Genomic DNA, 21,997 nt, shown 5'->3' on the forward strand with positions numbered 1-21,997 from the left:
AAACTACGTACTTTATAGAGCCTGGAAAAGACTCACTATTTAAGACATCGACCGTTTTGTGAGCGAGTGGCTTGTTTGTTTGTTTGGTTTTTTTTTAAGAAGAATAATCAAAATTTCATCAGTTTTGTTTTATTTTGCTTAGCTATGGTCAACAAATATCGATTATTTTTTTTTTAAAAAGTTTTTACTTTGTCACCCAGTCAACGAAAAATCCAGTACCCCCTTCTATTTTAAAGGAGAAAATTGTTTTTGCCTACTTATAATTATTTTAATCATGATAAGTTTAAGATTGATGGAGCTTCAATACATTTAAAAATGTGTGTTCCTTACATTTATTTTCCACGCATCATTTATTTTTATGAGGCAAAAAAAAATAATAATTGTCTTTTTCCTTGCGACCAGCAAAAAAGGGTAGTTAGGTAGTCAAATTATTTAATTTTTCAAAACATTTTACATTGAGTCAATGTGGGAGGAACCTAGACTTTAATAATGCTTGTACCAAATGGCCATATAATGTATAGGGTAGGCACAAAATAAACTAGGGCATGTAGGGCACCCTCCCAAGTCAGGGTTTTGAGTCCTCATTCGCTCATTTTTGAGGGAGCGAGGATGGATTCAAAACCCTGATTTGGGAGGATGTATGTAGGGTAGCAAGGAACAGACATATTTTTGTCAAATATATGGCCAGTAGGCCCACATACCGATATGTTTGATAAGAAGACTTTTTTCTTGTTGTTTTTACTAGAAGTCAAATGAAATTTTCTTGTTCACCAAGTTCTGTGTTTTGTTAAATACAATGAAATGTTCACTGTATACAAGGACTTTATATCTACATTGATATACACTCCCTGTTGTGTACAAAGGATGCAGGGACGAGTAGGATATATAGCGATCTGTCGGATTGTCGTTTTAAGCAAAACAATTATTAGGAGAATTACGGTAATATTAACATAAGGTTTGATAACTCACTTGCAACGGCAGTTACCTCCCTTCATAGATATTTACAACTTGTAGATAGACAGTAGAAAAAAGGCCTACCATGGATGCAGGCCCTGTCAGAAAGGGCGAGGGCCTGCCCAAATTAAGGGACCTTCTTAGAAGACAAAGAGAAGACTCTCTTACTGAGGTACCTAATAATTAATTGCCTTTATACTGTATAAGAACCGAAGGGATAATGTCAAAGAGCATGAATTGTTCATGTGTTATGTCTTATGATTGTAGATAATACTCATCCTGGCATATATATGCTATAATTTTCTTCTTTTTATATCTGGACAGCCTACTTGTATTTTTGTGGAAATGGATTTTAAAAGTTTGAAGATGAAGGGGGCATTGAAACTGAGGATAATTATTCCTTATAAGTTGATTAATTTATATGAATGATTGTTGGGGTTTAACGCTGGAGCAGCAGTATTACAGTTATATTCAGGCTAGATTAATTTAAGTCTTCCTGTAATGCTGTATTGACTCTTAGTCAACTCCGGTAAGTTATACTGGGGCCTAACTGTATCACGGTAGTTAACTGTTCCAATTACAAATTCTAACCTTTCATTGCATTAAACCTATTTTTCTGATGCAGCATCTTTCGGTATGCTTGCCAAAAAAAAAAAGGCCAATTTCTGTGCCTAAAAAAATGTTATCATTTAATCATGTTATTCAAAAGAAAATTCTCTTAAATCATTTTTATAAAAAACTTGCAAAGGTAGTTTGTAAGGATGCACTTTACTTCAACAACTTTTCAATGGAATGTTCAAATGTCTTCCTTTTTCAATCATGAAATGATGTGCACTAATTCTCTGTTTGCACAGATTAGATCTATCAGATAAACAAGATAATTTGTCTATGTAAGCTGGTCTTATACCCATTTCATAGACCCTTTGGAATAATGACAATTTGGAAGAGCTATATATTCTGCAATTTTGTTCTTGGGTACACTGGTCAATAATTCTTTGTTTGATTTGCTCCAAGTGTAGCTTAAGCAAGCTTTATTTATTTATTAAGTAACTATATCCCAGGGAGTTTAATAATCCTTCAATTTGTTTTGTCCATAAATTTGACATTACATATAAATTCGAAGTTGTCCCTAATTTTCCTATCCTAGAGAAAACTTAGACAAATATGTAAGTTTACACTTAGTCTCTAAGTCAAGCACAACAAATACTTAAAATGTGCATTGTTTCATTTTCTTGATCTAGCCATACTGCTATACAGTGGGACCCACAATGTAGTGGAAACAGAGTATACACTGAATCTGGATGTGTTGGCCATAAATTATTTTTGCACCCTAGTGGTATTGACTTTTTATTTCTGGATTGTTATTATATTTCTAATGATTATTAATAATTTATTACATCATACGAAAGTATTGCTTGTATATTTTATCACCTAGAGTTTCCATCATGTTCAGACATTTTACAGATTGGCCTTTGTTGCAACATTGATTGCACACACATGTATATATTTTTAGGTGGCAAAATAATGTTTCATTAATTTAAGTAAAAACACAAAACATATGTCCAACTGAGACTGTTTATTCTTTTTTTTTTTGTGTATCATTTGTCCATCTCATGAATGGCATTCGATGTGAAATTTTCCTATGACAATTTCTTTTGATAATGTACATATTGTATTGTATACATGTATTGTACAAAATGTTTATGATATGCATGTATGTTTACATGTACATAAATTTATCTAAAGTGCATAACCAGTCACACCAAACAACCCAATGCAAACAAGTATATACATGTATACTAGGGTGAAAACTTCCAAGACCTGTAACACTACAGCTCTTGCTAAGTATTGATGTTGGTGGGGAGTTTGAGATTTAACCATTTATTATCTCTTATGCAATATTCTTCACACAAAAACTTAAATGAATACAGTAAAGAATAGTTTGGCATTTAAATATTGGAGATATTGTGAACAATTTGTTTCTTGCAAGTGCAAAAATATTTAATTCTGTTCAGCAGCAGCTGGAGTTTTAATTTTTATTTAAAAGTTTACAGGAGTAATATTGAATTATAATATCTACAATGTATTTCTGTCTATGGCTGAGTAAAAAAAAAAGCTAAAATTTGGAATAATTTTATTTTTTACAAAAATATCCCAGGCCCTGTAACCATGGAGTAAACCTGTATTTTAATATTGTAGAGCATGACAGATAGTCCCGATATAGAATTCCTGTATGATGACGCTGATACTTACCAGTCAGAGATGTCAGGTACATTTGTAAATTATTAAACACGGGTGATTTGTCATTTTACAATGCAGTCTTTGCCGTCTAAATTTCATACAACACGCCCCTACTCTCTATCTAAAAAGAATTTTATATAGGATACATTTGCTTGGATGCAAAATATCTGCAAGCCCGCTGCTATTTTCACCAGCACTGGCTGATGGGCTAGTCCCAATTTCAGAGACTGCAATGCACATGTAATATCCCAAACAGTTGTGGAAAATGATGGAGATGTTCTTTCTGACTATAGGTAGATTTGATTATTAAATACAGTGTGTTAAGAAAGAAATTTGTGGCCCCTAATGAAATTCTGAAATTTGTCGTCTTTTTACTTGTTCAGCTGTGTTGCACTGGTGCAGAAAAAAGTTCTCAACATTTTAGTATTAATACATGAAATCAAATTATTATGATAATAACATTATGGTGCAATATCACTACAAGGAAACTACCATATACTTGTATGTACATTATACTTGTATGTACATTGTACATACATGTATACATTGCTTATAAATGATACATACATGTTTTTTTTGTGTATTCAGAGCTCTATAGCTACACAGAGGAAGGTGAATTTGTTTTAAACAGACAAGCATTTGAAGAAGGATTCAAGGCTAAAGGTATGTTAAAGAGCTAATTGATACATATGTACACATATCCTTCGTTCTTGGTTTAACTAATACGAGAGTGTATGGTATTTATTGAAAGAGTAGACATTTAATCAGCTTACTGTATCTGCTTTAAGAGTAGAGAACTTGTTAAATGAGAAAAATAAAAAATTTCCCATGAGTTTTATTGTATAAAATGGTAATCTTGTTTCATTATGGATATGAATCCACAAGTGTTCTGGTCATGTTAAATGTAATGCTTTTTTAGACCACTGGCTTAAATGTTTATTTTTTCCCTCTTATCAATATAAATATTAGTGGTAGCATGAAAAAAAATAGGATTAGAGAAACTTAAAAAACACTTTTTTGCCGTAAACTCCCTGTGCTTGATTTTAATATGGCCACAAAAAATAGGTGTATTCATTGATAGTATGGTGCTGTCATTCATGATATTGTATTGTTTTGAATGTTCATGTCATTTTTCCTTTTGGGTAAAAGTAAAATTGTGCTAAAAGGTTCCATAGCACAAGAATAATGTTTTTAATGAATTTACAGCAAAGCTGATGTTTTTAAAACTTGAAGGCAACATTGTGCTCTTTTACAGGTCATGAAAAGTGGATAGATTCACCTGAAGATGTAAGAAGAAAGCATATTGTATTCTTACAGAATGAATTAGAAGTGGCGGATAAGGAAAGAAGGACAGATGCAATACATGCTGTATTGTATTTAGTTCAGGGTAAGTGCTGCTATTGCCACTTTCTTTTCAGATGATTTTTTTTTGATTAGCCAATCAGATTCAGCTTTCAAGATTGTGGAATTATTATTTCAAGGGGAAAATCCAGAGAATCGGAAAAGGTCATTTGAAGAAAAAATAGAAAGGAGTGTTGTTAAATCCTACATTCAGTGACTAAATTGAACCATAAGTAGGTTTTGTTTCATTTAAATCAGCAAGTTTTAATATTACCCAGAAGCTGAGTAGGTTTATAGAATGGAGGGATGACTTTTTCTTTTGCTATGTCTTATTGTATTCATCACTTACTTTTTTCTCTTTCATATTTGAGTTCTGTTATTGGCATACCAATGATTGAATTTATAAAGTAGCTTTGTGGTAACCTTCTTGAAAATTACACTTTTGTTTTATCAATATATTGCTAATTTGAGTGTCATAAAAAATGTATTTATTTCTTTTTTTTTATGAGGAAGGCTAATAAATTTTATTCCATTTTATGTTCATACAAATAGAAAGTAGAATTTAAATCTATATGGTGTTGTTTTATGATACATAAATACATATTATCCAGGTGTGTTTGGAGAATGTGATTCTTTAGAACAACAAACTGAATGGGAACACAGAAATGTCCACATGTTATATGAACAGGGAATGTTTACCTCGTTCGTAGAACTGTTGTCAATGGAAACAGAGTAAGACATTCTCAATTTCACACCCTACAGACGTACGAAAAAAAAAATCCAAGGATCATAAGTTTGTAAAAATAACACGATAGAACTAAAGCTTTTATACCTTGAACTTGTCTAGATATAACTATTATCGACATATTAAGTCAATACATCAAACTGCTACCAAAAAATCTGAACAACTGAATGATGCAGATTGACTGAAAGACAAAAACTTATCTGAATTATTCTGGTATACCACCCTTTCTTCATGATTACCAGCCAGAAATCTTTCTTATCTTTTCTGTTCCATTCTTTATACTTCCGCTGAAATGCATAAAAAACATCAAACATAATTTTTTGAAAATGAATTTTGTTGATGTAGATAAAGATAATATCAAATATCAGTAATTTATTTGCATTTAAGGATGCAAAAGGGACACAACAAGTTGTGCAAAAAAGATTAGGGTTGTTCAGTTTCTATTAAAGTGGTACAACAGTTTGTTTTTAGAATTTATCCAAACATGAACGTAATTATATTCAGTATGATAGAATACATACTGCCTGCAGTTTAGGGTGGTACTTAGAAAAGAATATCACCCTCGACTTCGTCTTGGACAATATATAATCTAGTATACCACTCTCAACTGCAGGCAGTGTGTGTACAGTACTAGTCTCCTTTGCTTTCCACCAGTAGGGGACAGATGATATAAAACATGCATGTTAAAATTTTTAAACGCTCATTGTTGAAATTCCTTGAAAAATTTGCATAAAACTGATTGTCTTTTATTTGGTCATTCTAATATGGAACAATTTAACAATGGAATATTAAACTCCATAGGCTTTTTCACCATGCTAACTGTATATTGTAGAAATGCAGAGGCTGCTTCAGAAGCAATGACCAAGCCAGCTGTATCAATAGCTGACAGTTTGGATCTCAGGTATTTTTTTAAATATTATTTTTACAGCATGACCTTTTTTATGGGAGGTGACATATTGTTTTTGCTTTGTCTGTTCTCCATTACAAAATGTTTTCAAGGCCTGACAACAACCAACCATTTAAATATAGCAACAACACATAATGTTTAATTTACATGATTTTTCTTCTGTCAGCAAGTTTGTTTACAGTATCCCATTTTTTTTCATCAGTACATGTACAATTTGTAAATGGGCAAAACATATCATAGTATAAATAGTTAAGATTTTCATCATTTGTACTTAAAAGTTTATTTTTAAACATTCTTGTTCCATGAATAGCAAGAATGATAGATGATTAAATCTACATTCTCTTTTTTTTTCATTTTTCAGAATGATTTTGAGTATATTGTACACAGTTGTAGAAACTATGAGGGTACCTTTACAACCAGAAACAGAGGAACATAAGAGGAACAGAGAACTGTTTAAGGAAGAACTCGGTATGTGTCTAGTATACTTGAATTTAGTGTCCTTTTGATAGATATATTTATTATTGGATATCAAGTTTTTCCTAAAGCCAGAGAACAAGTGCTCAGATTTGTTGTTGTTGTTGTTGAAATTCCTGAGAAGTATTTAACATTTGAAAATTATAGTGAAACCTGTCTAAACTGAACCTTTGGAATTCAAATTTGGATTAATAAATTAGATATTTTATTTACGAAGGTTCAAAAGCATATATATTAATGTAAAGGGACTTTAAAAAGTGTGTTTTAGACAGGTCTTTGTATTATTCAGGGTTCCAAAGACCTGTTTTGACAGGTTTTCAATTATTCAGGTTTCAGTTAAGATGGTTTTTACTGTAATTACATTTCAGGACTAACATGGGACATAAATTTAACTGTCCCAAATTCTCACGAGTCAAAGGGGAAATCATATTTAGATGATGCTACCATGGAAGTATTGTTGTTCGTGGTGTATCAATTTTCGTGGTTTTTGTGGGTAGACCAATCCACGAAATCTGGCTTCCAACAAAAAGGAGATTCCCTTTGATGTGTATACTGAAAACCTCAAAAACCACAAATTTGTGTTTCTGCCTTAATCCACAAATATTGAATATTGGTATCCGAGAATTTAAGTACTTTCACAGTATTTTAGAAAATCTTCTAGAAATAAGAACTTACAACTTAAAAATTATATTATAATCAACTGTTTTCTTTGATTTTACAGTTCAGCCATACATTGGGGATACTATTTTACTGGTCAGTTTGTTTGTAATGGTGGCAAAGTTCTGCAGTGGGAATGCACCTCATTTCCCAATGAAGAAAGTTTTACTGTTGTTATGGAAAATCACTTTAGTGAGTTTCATAAAGGCTTTATGTTGTTTTTGATACCACAAAAATGGATACCCGTGAATATGTTCACTTGATAGCAAAAATTAGCAACTGCTAAAATCAATACGTTTACAGTATTACTTTAAATTACATTTGTTTTAACAAATATAACTTTTTTATTAGTCAGCAATTTATTACCCAATATGAAAACCTGACTTTGATGCATTGTGGTAAATTTTAGGATTAAAAAGTACTTGAATTGATTCAAGTACCTTTATAGGATTATGAATTTATAAACCAATTCTCGTAAAAAATATACACACATTCATTTAGCAAACAACTAACAAAAGTAATTTATAGATAAATTGTGGACATCTTTTACTATTTTGTATTCCCTGTTTGCTTTTGAAATAAAACACAAAAGAACTTGCTTTAAAGATTTAAGTAAGATTTTTTTTTGTTCATTTAAGATTCACATTCTGTCTACAGTAGAGCTGATAGAAGTCACTGCTTTTTTTTGTCTACATATGCTACATATTAAATTCCTGATACATCTATCAAAGACCATAAGTCTTGCGAAGTGCCAATTTCATTAACAATTTATATGCAACTACACACTGAAACTGATAATAATGGTCTGTAACTGTTTTTGAACAAGAAATGAAAGTGGATTTGTAGGGTTTTTGATGGGTATGAATCACCTTTTGCCTGATTTTTATAACGACAGATACTTAATCATTCTGAAAGGACTAGAAATAATATTCTGGAGTAAATTTGTAACTTTAAGTATGGTCTTTATATCAGATCTCCTTAGGTGGATTGAAGGATTTACAAGATACAAAAAATAAAGTGAGAGTAGACCATGGATTATCTCCCCTTCCAGAGGATACATATGAAGTTTGTAAAAACATGAGAGCATCATCGCCACCAGCTTCTGCCGTAGATCTGATAGAACAGCAGCTCCCCCGCAGAGCTATAAGGGGAGGTAAAAGGGTATGTAGTTTTAATTTCCCAACACACAATTTTTTTTTTAAAAACTTCACTTTCCAAGTTGTTTTATGTCTATTTTCCTCAAGAGTTAAATGTTTTTTTTTATTCCTCTATGATTTAGTTTGAATTTATATTTCTAAACAATTTTGATGTGATTAATTTAACACATTTTTTTCTAGATTTTTATAAAAATTAATTCCTGGTCTTATTGATTATTACAATTTTGCTTAAAAAAAATAGAGCAATAGAATACTAATGATAAATAAGTGTAGCAATTGTTCATTAATACATGTTCCAATATGTGGATGTATAAAATTTTGAAACGAACAATTTCAATTTCACAATTTATATCCATGTAAGGGACTACAACTAAATAACCGACGCCGTAGAATTTTGTTCTTTTTCAAGTTTCTGCATTCCTTTCAAGAAAATTACACATGGCACGCAATTTCAAATTTTCGATTGTTTTTCGAACGTAATTTTAAAATTTCGATAAAGTTTTTTCTAACGCCCCTAAGTTAGCAGTATTTTGCCTATTGGGAAACATAATTGTGATCAGGTGATTTGCGTTTCCATAGAAGAGCGTCCTTAAGGTCAAAAGGTAAAAAGCGAAACTATACTGACTGCGTTGGAAAAATATGAAAATATACTGTTCTGACAATAAATCCTACTTGTGAGGTTTTTTTTATATTGAACTGCAAACATAGTTAATTGAACTACATTCTTTGTTAAGAATTAACATACTAGAAATTTAATCTTACACAAATAAAATACCATACATGACATATTTGTTTGGATAAAATGTACAGATTAGTTCATATATAATTCATTTGTGTTTAGGACGATCTCTTTGGGTTTAAGGTTTGTTTGCAAAAAAATACACTGTAATAATCAGAAAATAGAATCTTCTTCTTGCAAGCAGATTTTACAGTCTTGTAGTCCTTGTGAATGTATTTAAATAAAAAATGTGCTACAAATTAGCTAGAAACTAAGTTAATATTAATCTAAAGCATATGCTAGAATTTTGTAAGGTAGCACTAATCTAGCAAAATATTAACATAAAGCACATGCTAGCAGATTGTTAAGTAGCACTAATCTAACAAAATATTAACTTAAAGCATGTGCTAGCAGTTTGTTTGGTAGCACTAATCTAACAAAATATTAAAGTAAAGCATGTGCTAGAAGTCTGTGTAGATTATTGCCTTTACTAACCTAAGATGACAAAGTTGTTACAAAATTTCTTGTCTAAATTCCTTACCTCAACATTTTTCTTGTTACATTTTTCAGGTGTGTTTTTAGATTTCATGTTTTTTTTTCTCTAACTTGTCGCCATCGAGAATTGATGTGCATGGTGTTTTTCTTCCTATTTAAATGTATGATGCTTCATGAAATTGTCTCGAATACTGAAATACTCCATTGTTGGTTTGAATCTAGTATGTATAAAGGTTCTCAGTGTCCTTCTACAGGTCCTAGGTGTTATGTTACTGCACTTTTTATCCCTAAAGCACAACCCCCCACCCCAAAAAAAACAACAACAAAAAACATACATAACATTCAAGTGTTAATTGGCAAGCAAGAGAGTAAGATATTGAGGGAAATAAGATGTTGATCATTCATATTAGATCTAGCTGTGTACTGTTGATACTGCCTCTGTGGTCTTAGGGTAGCGTGTTCGCCTTGATTACGGGAGGTTGTGGGTTTGATCCCCAGGTGAGTTACACCAAAGACTTTAAAATTGGCAGTCACTGCTTCTTCCCAAAGCATGCAGTATAAGGGGATAGAGTGACGACTGGTTGGCCCAGCTTGGAGTCAGAATAATGTGTGTGAGTGAGGTGACATGCCTACCTGCGGGCTGTTGCTTCTGTATGCTAACGCAATAAAGTTCTCTATCAGTGTGTCAAACTAGTACAAAGCAAGGTCTGTTTGATTGGCTCGTCATGTCAAGCTAGTACAAAGCAAGGTCTGTTTGATTGGCTCTGCATGTCAAACTAGTACAAAAGCAGGGTTTGTTTGATTGGTCAGTTGTTCTCATCCTGAAATGCATAAAATAACTGCCACATAATGTTAAACCATAATAAATTAATCAATGTACAAAAAATAAAGTGAGAGTAGACCATGGATTATCTCCCCTTCCAGAGGATACATATGAAGTAATGTTGACAACATGATTTGGAGTTCCATTTGTCAAATGTATATATGATATTTCTAACAATGACATGTACTAAAAACTATACAAAGAAGATCCTTAAGCACTTTTCTGTATTATTTTTACAAACAAATTCTTTTGTAGCAGCTTTGTCATTAAAGTAGAAACAAAATCATCTTACTAACTAGCAATGTTACACTGATAACTTGTGACAAGTCAACAAAAGCAAAATTTAAGGAGGTAGACAGGGTAAGGGACACAATTCTTACAAATCATAGGAACGTTTTAATAAACTATTTTACATCAATCTCATGTAAGCATCAAAGTAACTTGGATTTATTTCATTCTATTTCAAATTAAAGCTTGATAGACTTTGATGAAATTGAATATGTTGCAAACATGTCACCGATTTCAAGAGTTATGTCCCTTACCCCAAGTCTACCTCCTTAAGTGTAAATATATGAGAAAAGGAAAAAGTTACTAGCGATCATCTATGTACATGTATTACATCTGATTTAAAATGTTATTTCAATGTCAATCTTTTTTGTATCATATTATGTCATAATTGTATTTGTATAAGAAATGTGTTTTATTTTGGTTTTTCTTTATTTTTGTTTCTTTATGAGTCCATGTTGTAACTGCATGCAAAGTTTTATATTTGTATGCGCTAAAAATATACTATAAATTTAATGCTTTTTGAAAATTGATGGAATATAAGTTGAATTTTGATATTGCTAAACATTTTAATGTATTCATATTCAAAGTGCATGGATTGGCTTTATAATGAATATGCCTAAACTAATTCTGAAATGTCCAGTTATATGTTTTTAGGTCATTAAATGAAAAAAACAAAACAAAACAACTGATCCATTGGTGATGTCCCTTATTTGGAAATAAGTGTATGAAATATAAATTTTTATGTCCTGGTGTGAACCAAATTATCTGTGATAGAATGGCATCACATTGCATCCATCATTTATTGATTTTTTAAAATTCCTCTTTTATGTGTTTTATTTTAAACGCTGATCCAGTTTGGAATAAGTTTATGTAAATAGTCCCCATGAATAAATGGACAAAGGACTAGAGTCATGAAATGGGAAAATCAGCCCATTAAAACAGATTATTTAAACAATTCTTAAGTACCATTCTGTGTAAGAATCAGGCAATGAGTGGCACATCATTATTCTCAATTTGGTGTTTTTTGCCTCAAAGAAAACTGAAAGTTATTTTTAATTTATCCTGTAGCATTTGTGACATAGATATTTTTTTGACTGCTTATATAGGGAAAAAGTTTGGGGAATTTTGTTACCAAATTTTCCATTGTACATTTCAACTCCTCTGACTTTTGGATATCTTTGATGATTATTTTTTTTGGAAATTATGATGTGTAAATACTTTGATAATGCAATAAAATCTCTGTATTTTTTTTTTTTCATATGCCACACCTGATATACATTATGCCTGATTTTTAGACAAAGAAGTACTTAAATGTTCAATTGTATGTCATTTTTTCTCATAAAAACAAGTACATGTAGATGTAAGATCAAAAATGAAAGAGATTATATTCAGATGGGTTTGTGCAAAACATTTGACGACATTGGTATTTTCAAAAAGAAAACAAATGGCTATACATTCAATCAGCATGATCTATTAGGAAGACTTCATAAAACAATGCTAGAATTATCATTACACATGGATAATACATAGAAATAGAAATTTAAATTCTTTAGAATCAGGATTGAGGCTGGTTTTGGCCATTTGTGGCTGTACCCTTTTTTCAAGTATTTTAAGAGGTTTGTCTCTGCATTTGATGTTGAGAACTACCAATACATGAATTACTCAGGATCGTCCAGGTGAGAAATTGCAAAATAAAAAAAACCCTATCATTGATAGAAATACTGTAGGGATGTATATGTTTTGTAGTGTTGACAGCATGATTTGGAGTTCCATTTGTCAAATGTATATATAAATATTACTAACAATGTTTGTAGTGGCAAATTTACAGATACAATTTATTACTTGTTTTTAGGATTGAAAGAAAAAAATTTTATAATGAAAAATCATATATGTAGTGTCATGTAAATCTGAAACTTTATTTTAATATGCTCATCTTTTGACAGACATATGATATTCCACTTTATTTCAGTAAACATGTGGTATGATAAACTACCTTTAAACACTTAAATGGAATTTGAAAAATTATTTGGTACAAAGTAAATCTGACATTATAATTAGAAGCTTCTTTTGACTTTTTTTTCATTTCAGACCATGGGTCTTTAAATACATCCATCCTATTATTATGCATTTATTTTATTGTTTTCACAATATAAATTTGATTGCATTAAAAAAAAAAAATCACATTTTTTTTACTAATTACGTAATATTGAATGAGCGTTTGTAGATGTGAAAATTTTTTAAAATTGATTTGCATGATTATCTTTAGAAAAAAAATTATTATAAGAAAATTACCGAAAAAAATTTAAATCTGTAAATCTGCTACATATGTATGGTGTATGATATTAATATGTGTGCTCTTCTGCTAATACGCTTGCTTTTCTAACCTCTTTTCTGTGCGCCATCTATCCTATCTTTCTACGGCCACTGTTTGGCTTGCTCGGCATTATAAAGATCTTGGTTAAACAGAGTAGTCTGAATGACGACCCATTTGACAATGGCAACGACTCAGACGACCTCATGAAAGACCTTGATGGTATTAAACCTGAAGAAGATGAGGATAAATTACCTCCGACTCCACCAAGACCATCTACGCCAAATATTCCTCAACAGAGAATTTTACCGTGGAAACCCAAAGTCAGGTAAAGAAAAGCAGTAGTTAGAATTAATTGCAACTTTTTTGTAGTGTGAACTTTGTACAGAAGATATCAGAACCATAAGGCATCTTGAAGAACAATATGTTTTATATATATGGAAAAAAATAGTTTAAGCCCTAAAATTTGCAGTGTCTCCTATGGTAAATTTTTAGATTACTACATTGGTTTTAAGTCTCCTGATATTTCGTCTATTTACAAAAGTTTCACATCAACGCCACCAAAAAAAAATAATTTACCCAGTTCATGCTTAGTATGAAATTCATGTGATAATCATGGGGAAATATTTTGTCTGTGTATTTAATGACTTTTGAAATTGAAAATTGCTAATTTTTGAATGCATGTAAACTGTATGTGTGCAAGTTTCATTTTTACAAATGTGATTAAAATGTACCATAAGTAATCATATTCCGAATGTTATCAGTATTCATTGTGTTAAGAGTGTATTTTTTATTTTTTCTTTTCAGACAAAAAGATTTAGAGAACTTTTTAGACCATACAAGAATGAAGTTTGTTGGTTTTCTGGCCAAAAATGATCAGACATCATTAGCTGGTCTTCCCAGACCTATACATGAAGGTGTAAAGGTTTTGAAACAGGTAAGCTTGGTTTAAAGTTTCTAAATTCTTCTATGCTTGTCATTTGGCAGACATATTGTTGTTGGTCCTTTCATACATCTTTTACAATTACTTTTAAAAATAATCTGAGAAATTTGTTGGTGAATGTTTTTTCTTTAAAAAGAACAAATTTAGAAGAAAACTTATTTTTATTTTTTGTTTTTTTTCCCTCAGTTTTCAGTAGATTGTTATTTTTAAACATACTGTTACAAAAGATATTTTGTCAGTCTTGTGAAAAAAAGTCATTTTACTTGAAATGCCCTAATATTAATTTAATTTTTGTTACCTGGTATTTCGTTGTTAATCATACTAAAGGGTTATTGCATGAATACTGGGGAATATTATCCACAGTAGAATTTGCAAGAGTTTATGATTGCAATAAACATTCTACTCAGAATAATATTCCCCAGTATTCATGCAATAACCTTTTTATTGTATAGCAATATAATTTAGTCTTGTTTAAAATGTTTGTCATGGATAGTGTCACAAATTTTAACTATATTTGCACTGGTGCAACATGGAAATTCATTGCGTAATGCACGCTGACATTGCATTGCTTTCTTTGGGGAAATTATATTGCTATGCAATAAAATAACTTTTTTGGAAGGTAAAGAAATGAATGACTAAATTAGCCTTATCAGTTCTGTAAGTGTGTATGACTTTATTTTTATTTTTCAGCATTTATACATATCACTCACTGAAGTTCAAATTAAAAGAGAAGAAGAAATAGCTAAAAATCCTCTGTCAAAGGTAAAAAAAGTACTTATAGGTATTCAGATTTGTGCATGATGGGGTAAACTTCCCATTCTGTGGTATGTGTGGGATGGGGAAGGGGATTGTCGATGGTGGGGTTGGGGAAACAAATTTTTAAAGAAGTACTTTATTTGAAATATAATGCATTAATTCAATTTTATTATGTAAATATTTGGTAAAGAAAAATGCAATGGGGATTCTAAAACCAGTGTTTTATTTGTATTTTCTTTCGTATCACTGAAATGTTTTTTTATCTGTACATAAAATCTCCTTTTACATGTTCTATATTTTTTCTCTGATGGAATAATTCTGAAAGTTACTGATTTTAAGTCTAGTAATTTTGTAATGATATTTATAGACACTAAAACTGGAACTTCTGTAGTAGATCGGGAATATGTTGTATATACTGTTCAAAGGTTTTTAAGACAATGTTTTGTTTTTTTTTTTGCCTTAAGATGACATCTAATGGTAAGTTTTTTTTTCTGTATTTCAGCCAGAAGGAGAGATTGAAAGTACACCAGTAGAAATATTTTACCAAGAGCTCTTGCCCAATCTACCCCAGTATATGGTATGGAATATACATTTATGTGCAATTATATAAATCATATTGGGATGCTTAAATGCAACAATGCCCTAAGGTGAAAAAAGTTGAAACATATTTCTTTAGGAAGATCTTGATAAATCACCGAAATACTATCATAAACAATGCAGGAACTAAAGTTAATCTTAATGATATGTTATCTCGTAGTAAGTGTCACTTGTAAATTGAGCTAAATATTGACTATGTTATAAGAGATGTGGTATGATTGTCACTGATACAGTCATCCACCAAAAGCCAAGCAACAAACAATTTAACTTCTACTGGTCGCCACATGATCTTTAATGATGGGCAAAACCCATACCATTAAGCAAGCTGTCAAAGGACCCAAAATAAATGAAGTGAAACTATTCATAAAAGACGAAAATTGACTTAATTTATAGAAAAAAATTAATAACAATGAACATAATAAACGACAACAACCACAGGGTCCTGGCTTTTGACAAGCACATAAAGTAAATGTTATGTTTTATGTTAGTTGATTTTTAACTATTCAATACATGCGTATTTTTAATTTATTTTTTATGTGCAGTAGTGCAAGATATTTATAACCAGGAAATTTTGTAACTCCATTTTCAGATTGCCTTGTTAAAGATATTATTAGCAGCAGCACCCACATCTAAAACAAAGACAGATTCTATAAATATACTTTCTGATGTATTACCTGAAGAAATGCCGTAAGTATCCAGTGTATTTTGTTGGTTATTTTGCCCATCAAAAGTTTGGATGAGGATAATCTAAATACATGTATATGGACAATAAAAGAATTAAGTCTTATTTTTGGCTTATTTTCCGTTCCTTTCTTACCTACATTTAAAAAAAAACCATTAAAAATGTATTTCTCCTATTATGCCATCAAAAAATCTGCTGTTGTATAGTGGTATTGTGCTGTCATTGTTATCCTCATCCATATCCAATGACTTGAGTATAAGTGTATCGATCTGTATGAAATTATACCATAAGGTACCATACTCTGGAAGAAAGCCTGGGATTTATTTTGGTGGTTGTGACTTGGACTATTTAGGAAAAATTGGCAAGAAATAAGTATTTTCATGTTTTCCAGACAATAACTTGAATAAATGTGAATCAAAATTCAGAGCTGTATCAAGATTGAAGTGTGTGTCCATAGTTTTCCCAACTGTTTAGGGTTTGACCTCTGTGGTTGTATCAAGCTGCACTATGCGAAGCATTTTGTTCCAACTAGTCTTTGGAATGGAAAAGAAGACATAAAACCTAGATTAATTTCATGATGGTCTCTGGCTTATCGTTCTTGACACAGTGCACAATTTTCATGCATTAATTAGAAACCTGTATTCCATAGTTCTAACCATTACTTATTGTGTAATTGTAGAACTACAGTGCTGCAGTCTATGAAACTTGGTATAGATGTAAACAGACACAAGGAAATTATTGTAAAAGCTATATCAGGGCTGACATTACTGTTGCTAAAACATTTCAAGCTTAGTCATGTGTACCAGGTGAGTGTTCTATGTAAGAATCAGGCAGTGGGTGTATTAAAACACAAGTCTTTTCATGATGTTTTTTACTTGGATGTTGCGCTTTTGAGAAAAAAATTATACAGATTGTACATGAAATTGACACTTTACAAAAGTTACCGTTCTTGATTTTGATTGATTTTGTTGATTTTAGTGGGAGATAGATGTATGATTTTCTCAAAAGTGCAGATCTAGATACAGATATAATTATTGTTATGTGAAAATATAGCATATGTAGATTGAAGAAGCATCATTTGTTCGGTGGGTTTTTCTACTACATGAATCACTTTGCCATTGGCCATGTCTGAATTTTATATGGACTTGTACTTAAGTATCACTAATTTGAAGTAGGATTTATGTGAAATGCATTGCAATTTCTTCATCAAAGGGAGATAATTCACTTTTCCTTTATCATACTATTGTAACTTTAAACTCACTTTTCTGCATCCACTCACATTTCTAAGATGAACGAACATGCTTTCCAAACCAACAAACGCATCACTTGAAAATAAGTATTGGAACATATTTAACCCTAATAACAAAAAGTAGTACTGACCAGATTTACAAAGAAAATCTACATGGAGGTGTCAGCTTCATAACATATTTTAAGTTCATCCATTTTTTTTCAGTTTGAGTTTATGAGTCAACACCTGGTATTTGCCAACTGTATTCCATTGGTGCTAAAATTCTTCAATCAGAATATCATGTCATATGTTGGTTCTAAGAACAGGTAATAATTTTTTTCTGGCAATGCCACAATGGACACTAATAGACTATAGTTTTAATACCATTTAACAATAGAATGTATTGTAGAGAAAACATGTTTTACATTTTTTTGTTTTGTTTTACTCACCATAATGTCAAAATGTTTTATTGCTGGATATAAATTTATAAGTTTTATTAGTTAATAAAATTATTGTCAAACTGAACAAGAGCATTTTATGGATAAATGAAAATAATGGTTACACAATAAACATTTGCAGCATTTGAAATTCATACATGCATATTTTTTTCCTCATTAAAAATATGTAGTAAATAGTTTTACACTCCAATTTTAAATAATAAATTCACTTATGGTTTTCTTATAGATAATAGCATTCTATTCATAGACAGGCTATAGTTTTTGTTTCTTTATTTTTTCTAATATTTTTGCTCATAACGATCAAATATAAAAGAATATAAAATATCATACTACAATTTATTATTCTAGTATACCTGTGTTAGACTTCCCTTCCTGTGTAATTGGAGACCAAGTAGAACTTACTGCAGAAGTATTGGTATGTTATTTGTATTCCAAGTACAGGTCTGCATAAAGAGTCATGCAAAAAAAAAAGAAAAAGGTGGACTGCAGCATGTTAGTTCTACAATTACACAATAAGTCCAAAATGTTTGTTTACTTGTACATGCTTTATACATTTTATGCTGTATTCTTCTAAGTGTTGAAGACTTGTTTCTTTACAATTCATATCTAGATTTCCAGTATTCTGGAAGTTCTTTAATTCGTGGATTAGGGAAGATACGCAAATTTGTGGATTCTTGAATTCGTGGTTCTGAGGGTTTCAGTTAACACATCAATGGGAATCTCCTTTTAGTTGAGAACCAAATTTTGTGGTTTTGTCTACCCTGACGAAAACCACGAAAATTGGTACCCCACAAACAATAGTACTTTCACAGTACTTTATCCATCAATGCATTGTAAGTATGTATCATCATTGTTTGATATTGATATGTTTTTCTGTAGGAGAATGGTGACAATCAGACATTTTGTTGGAGGAATCTCTTCTCATGTATCAATTTACTGAGAATTCTGAACAAGCTGACCAAGTGGAAACACTCCAGAACTATGGTAAGTAATAGTACTGCTACTATACGTCCAAATCAGATGATATGAATGGGTGAGTATCATTATCATGGATTAATTGTAATTATTTTGAGTACATTGTATTATACTGTACATATACAAAAGCAGGTCTAGAAATTAGTAAAAGGTGGGAAGGGGGTTTCTGATGCAGACAATTAAGAAAGGGGTGGGGATCATTTAATCATGTGTGCCTTAATTTTGCACCAAATAAACACAATTTTTCTGTCAAAAGTTCCCCACCCCCTTTTTCCCAATAATGGAAACAACTCTTAGTACTGGAAAAAAGTGCTGTATTACATAATTTGATGATAAATTCAATTGAATTTAAATTTTGATATAATGAATCATTTATTTACATGTATTGTAGTATTACTTATTTATATCCTTTACAGATGCTAGTAGTATTCAAATCTGCTCCCATCCTAAAACGTGGTCTGAAAGTTAAACAGGCCATGATGCAGCTGTATATCCTGAAGTTACTTAAGATGCAAACCAAGTATCTAGGGAGACAGTGGAGAAAGAGTAATATGAAGACAATGTCAGCCATTTATCAGAAAGTCAGACATAGACTTAATGATGATTGGGCATATGGAAATGGTGAGTTTTGATTTTGTTGTAAAATTTCACTGTCAATAGTTGCTTTATTGTACTTTACTTGTGAATTTTAGGTTAAAAATGTCATCTGTTTTCGAAGAAAATTACATTTAAATCTTGTTATCTAAAACTGTGTTGTAAGTAGCAAAAAATATAGAGGGGCAGGATAACACTCAGGCTTTTCAATGAGAATCTGTGATAAGAGTTACATTTGTCTTAAACCTCTTTACATTATTATGATTACACAAGTGATCTTTTTGAACTTAGAAATAATATAAAGACAATGGCATAATCATTATTCCACTTCAGAAGGTAGACCTAGGGTAAGGGACACAACTCTTACAAATCATTGGAATATTTGTATTCAGCATTTTACATTAATCTCATGTAAGCATCACAGTAATTTGGATTGATTTCATTCTGTTTCAAATGAAATCTTGATAGGCTTTGGTGAAATTGAATATGAGAATATGATACAAACATATCCCTGATTTCAAGAATTATGTCCCTTGCCCTAGGTCTACATCCTCAAAGTATGTGCTTTGGTCCTTGTTATGTTTTCTGCCCAAGTTTCCTTTGTAGAATACTAACAAGTAAAAGTATATACATGTATGTAATATTCAGAATTATTCAGAGTAGTAGCTGTCGTAATCAAGACCGTACACATACACTACTACATAAAATGTTATCTTTATAACTTTTATTGAAGGAAAGCCTCCTTTGTAACTCAAGAATTTGTTGAAATTAATATGAGTGTTTGAGTATCATAATGTGAATGGGTTTGAAGTAAGATATTATTGTTGGATGCTTGCAAAAGTATATAATTCATTAAAGAGTTTTACATGTTCAGAGTTTTTAATAGGTATCTGTTTTGTATCCTGCTTACAGTTTTTCTAGTTTCTTTTTTCTTTATATTAGATATGGATGCCAGACCATGGGACTTCCAGGCAGAGGAATGTGCATTACGTGCCTGCGTTGACCGATTTAACATCAGGCGATATGGCAACAATGGCAACGATCCAGATTTTAAACCCGTAGACAATTGTACTCTTAGTGTTTTAGGAGAGGAAATGGAACTTACTGATGAGTTTAAACAAAACTATGAACGTTGGTTAGATATAGAAGTTTTCTCAAATCAGATTGACTGGGATCAAGTTATAACTCATTGATGTTTCGATCAATATTTAGTATTAAGGGAAAATGTTGGTGCAAGTGTTATGGCAGATCCAAAGGAGTTTTTGGGGTTACAATCCAATTTTTATGTTGGAAAATTTGGTAATACTCTGCAAAATGAAGGCAAAAACAGATAAATGGTAACCTTGAAATCTTCCTTTTATAAACTTCTGGATCCATCCCTGGATGTATTCTTGTATGTCAACAGTACTATTAACTGTGGTAATATATAGATCACAAGGTGTCTGTTTATGTGAAATGTTTCTTAAAATGCCCTAAAGACTTTCGAAATTTAGTTTCATATATTAAAGGGTGTTCTGTAAGAAATATATATAAACAAATAGAAATTGACCTGGACTTTTCAGCAGTCTCGCTATTATATACATGTACATAATATCTGTTTGTGACTTCCTTGCTTGTACATGTACTTTCAATTAACATAGAAATTTGAAATCTTCTTTATGTAAAATTATTAACCTTCCAGTAAATCTATATTAATTTTATTGATATATTATCTGGGTCTTAACATTCATTGAGATTTCCCAAAGATAAATTTAAGATTTTAGGTATTAGGGCTAAAATGTCGAGAAACAAATTTAAAGATTCTAATACTTTTGTCAATGAACTTGGTACAAAAATAATGATAAAACTATGGTAACTAGAAAATGCCTTCTCAGATTGATGATTTTCATAGAATTAGAAAGCCTGATTCTTTTGTACTAAGAAGATTGATAATGTAATATGTTTTTTTATACAAGTATTGACTGTTATTTATTGCTTACTTGTTTTGTAATAAAGATTTGTAACTCATGGTCAGTGTTTTTTTCTGTGTATGTCTGACCTAGTGTAAATTTTTGCAAACAAAAATTTGTAACTCATGGTCAGTGTTTTTTCCTGTATGTTTGATTTGGTTTAAATTTTTGCAAACAATCTTCTACTGCTAACTATTGTCCACCCATTTTAGCGACTTATACCTATTCATATTGACATCTTAATCCTATGTTGCTAAGTATCATATAACACATGTCAAGTTCTCTTATGTTTAACCTACCTCACCTCCCACAAGTAACCTACCTGTTAAGTAGTGGGTTCATTTTCACTCAAAAAGTTTTGAATACTAGGGTATCTTGGATCCATGTTAGTGAAATTTTCATGACATTCTTTTTAAGTGTACATGTTTTAAGTGCCTTCTGTTGTAACCAATTGAAGACATAAGTAAATGAAAACTCCAGATGTCATCTTATTTTTTGGCTCTGTCATGTTTCATTGGTAAGAAGTTTAGATGTCTGGTCTTAAGTTGACTAGCTCCAACAGAAGGCAAAACTACATGTACTAGTACTATTACAACTATAATGGAGGATAAGCTTTACAAGTTGCCTGCATCTAGACACAGCTGATAAAGAAACACAACAAACCCAGACAGAACAGATAAAAACTTATGATGAAGAAACTGTCA

General features: G+C 31.1%; 1 protein-coding gene across 3 annotated transcripts; it reads left to right on the forward strand.

Moving 5' to 3' along the window:
• The first annotated feature begins 965 nt into the window (after nucleotides 1-965).
• On the forward strand, nucleotides 966-21,351 carry LOC148628012 (striatin-interacting protein 1 homolog). Of its 3 annotated transcripts, XM_088583203.1 has the most exons (21): nucleotides 966-1,126; nucleotides 3,154-3,223; nucleotides 3,784-3,858; nucleotides 4,451-4,582; nucleotides 5,148-5,268; nucleotides 6,114-6,182; nucleotides 6,550-6,656; nucleotides 7,384-7,511; nucleotides 8,292-8,480; nucleotides 9,318-9,338; nucleotides 13,267-13,439; nucleotides 13,919-14,048; nucleotides 14,745-14,816; nucleotides 15,313-15,387; nucleotides 15,997-16,094; nucleotides 16,769-16,895; nucleotides 17,543-17,643; nucleotides 18,124-18,190; nucleotides 18,655-18,759; nucleotides 19,167-19,371; nucleotides 20,287-21,351. In XM_088583203.1, exons 1-21 carry the CDS (start codon nucleotides 1,040-1,042, stop codon nucleotides 20,535-20,537), a joined length of 2,403 nt encoding a protein of 800 aa, XP_088439329.1. In that variant the 5' UTR covers nucleotides 966-1,039; the 3' UTR covers nucleotides 20,538-21,351. The 3 variants fall into 3 exon arrangements, with proteins under 3 accessions (XP_088439329.1, XP_088439335.1, XP_088439343.1); XM_088583209.1 differs by lacking the exon at nucleotides 9,318-9,338 and having other exon boundaries at nucleotides 13,252-13,439; XM_088583217.1 differs by lacking the exon at nucleotides 9,318-9,338.
• The last annotated feature ends 646 nt before the right edge of the window (nucleotides 21,352-21,997 follow it).

This window comes from Perna viridis, chromosome 1, assembly GCF_037379345.1.
Source record: "Perna viridis isolate PV_CMFRI_1.1 ecotype Kerala chromosome 1, ASM3737934v1, whole genome shotgun sequence".
NCBI classification, from domain to species: Eukaryota; Metazoa; Mollusca; class Bivalvia; order Mytilida; family Mytilidae; genus Perna; species Perna viridis.

What these genes read in the sequence shown, in the direction of transcription:
- LOC148628012 (XM_088583203.1), top strand. Translation starts at nt 1,040, where the DNA reads ATGGATGCAGGCCCTGTCAGAAAGGGCGAGGGCCTGCCCAAATTAAGG. An exon ending in GAGAAGACTCTCTTACTGAG is followed by an intron (nt 1,127 to 3,153) that starts GTACCTAATAAT and finishes TTAATATTGTAG; the next exon opens with AGCATGACAGATAGTCCCGA. An exon ending in AGCTTAGTCATGTGTACCAG is followed by an intron (nt 16,896 to 17,542) that starts GTGAGTGTTCTA and finishes ATTTTTTTTCAG; the next exon opens with TTTGAGTTTATGAGTCAACA.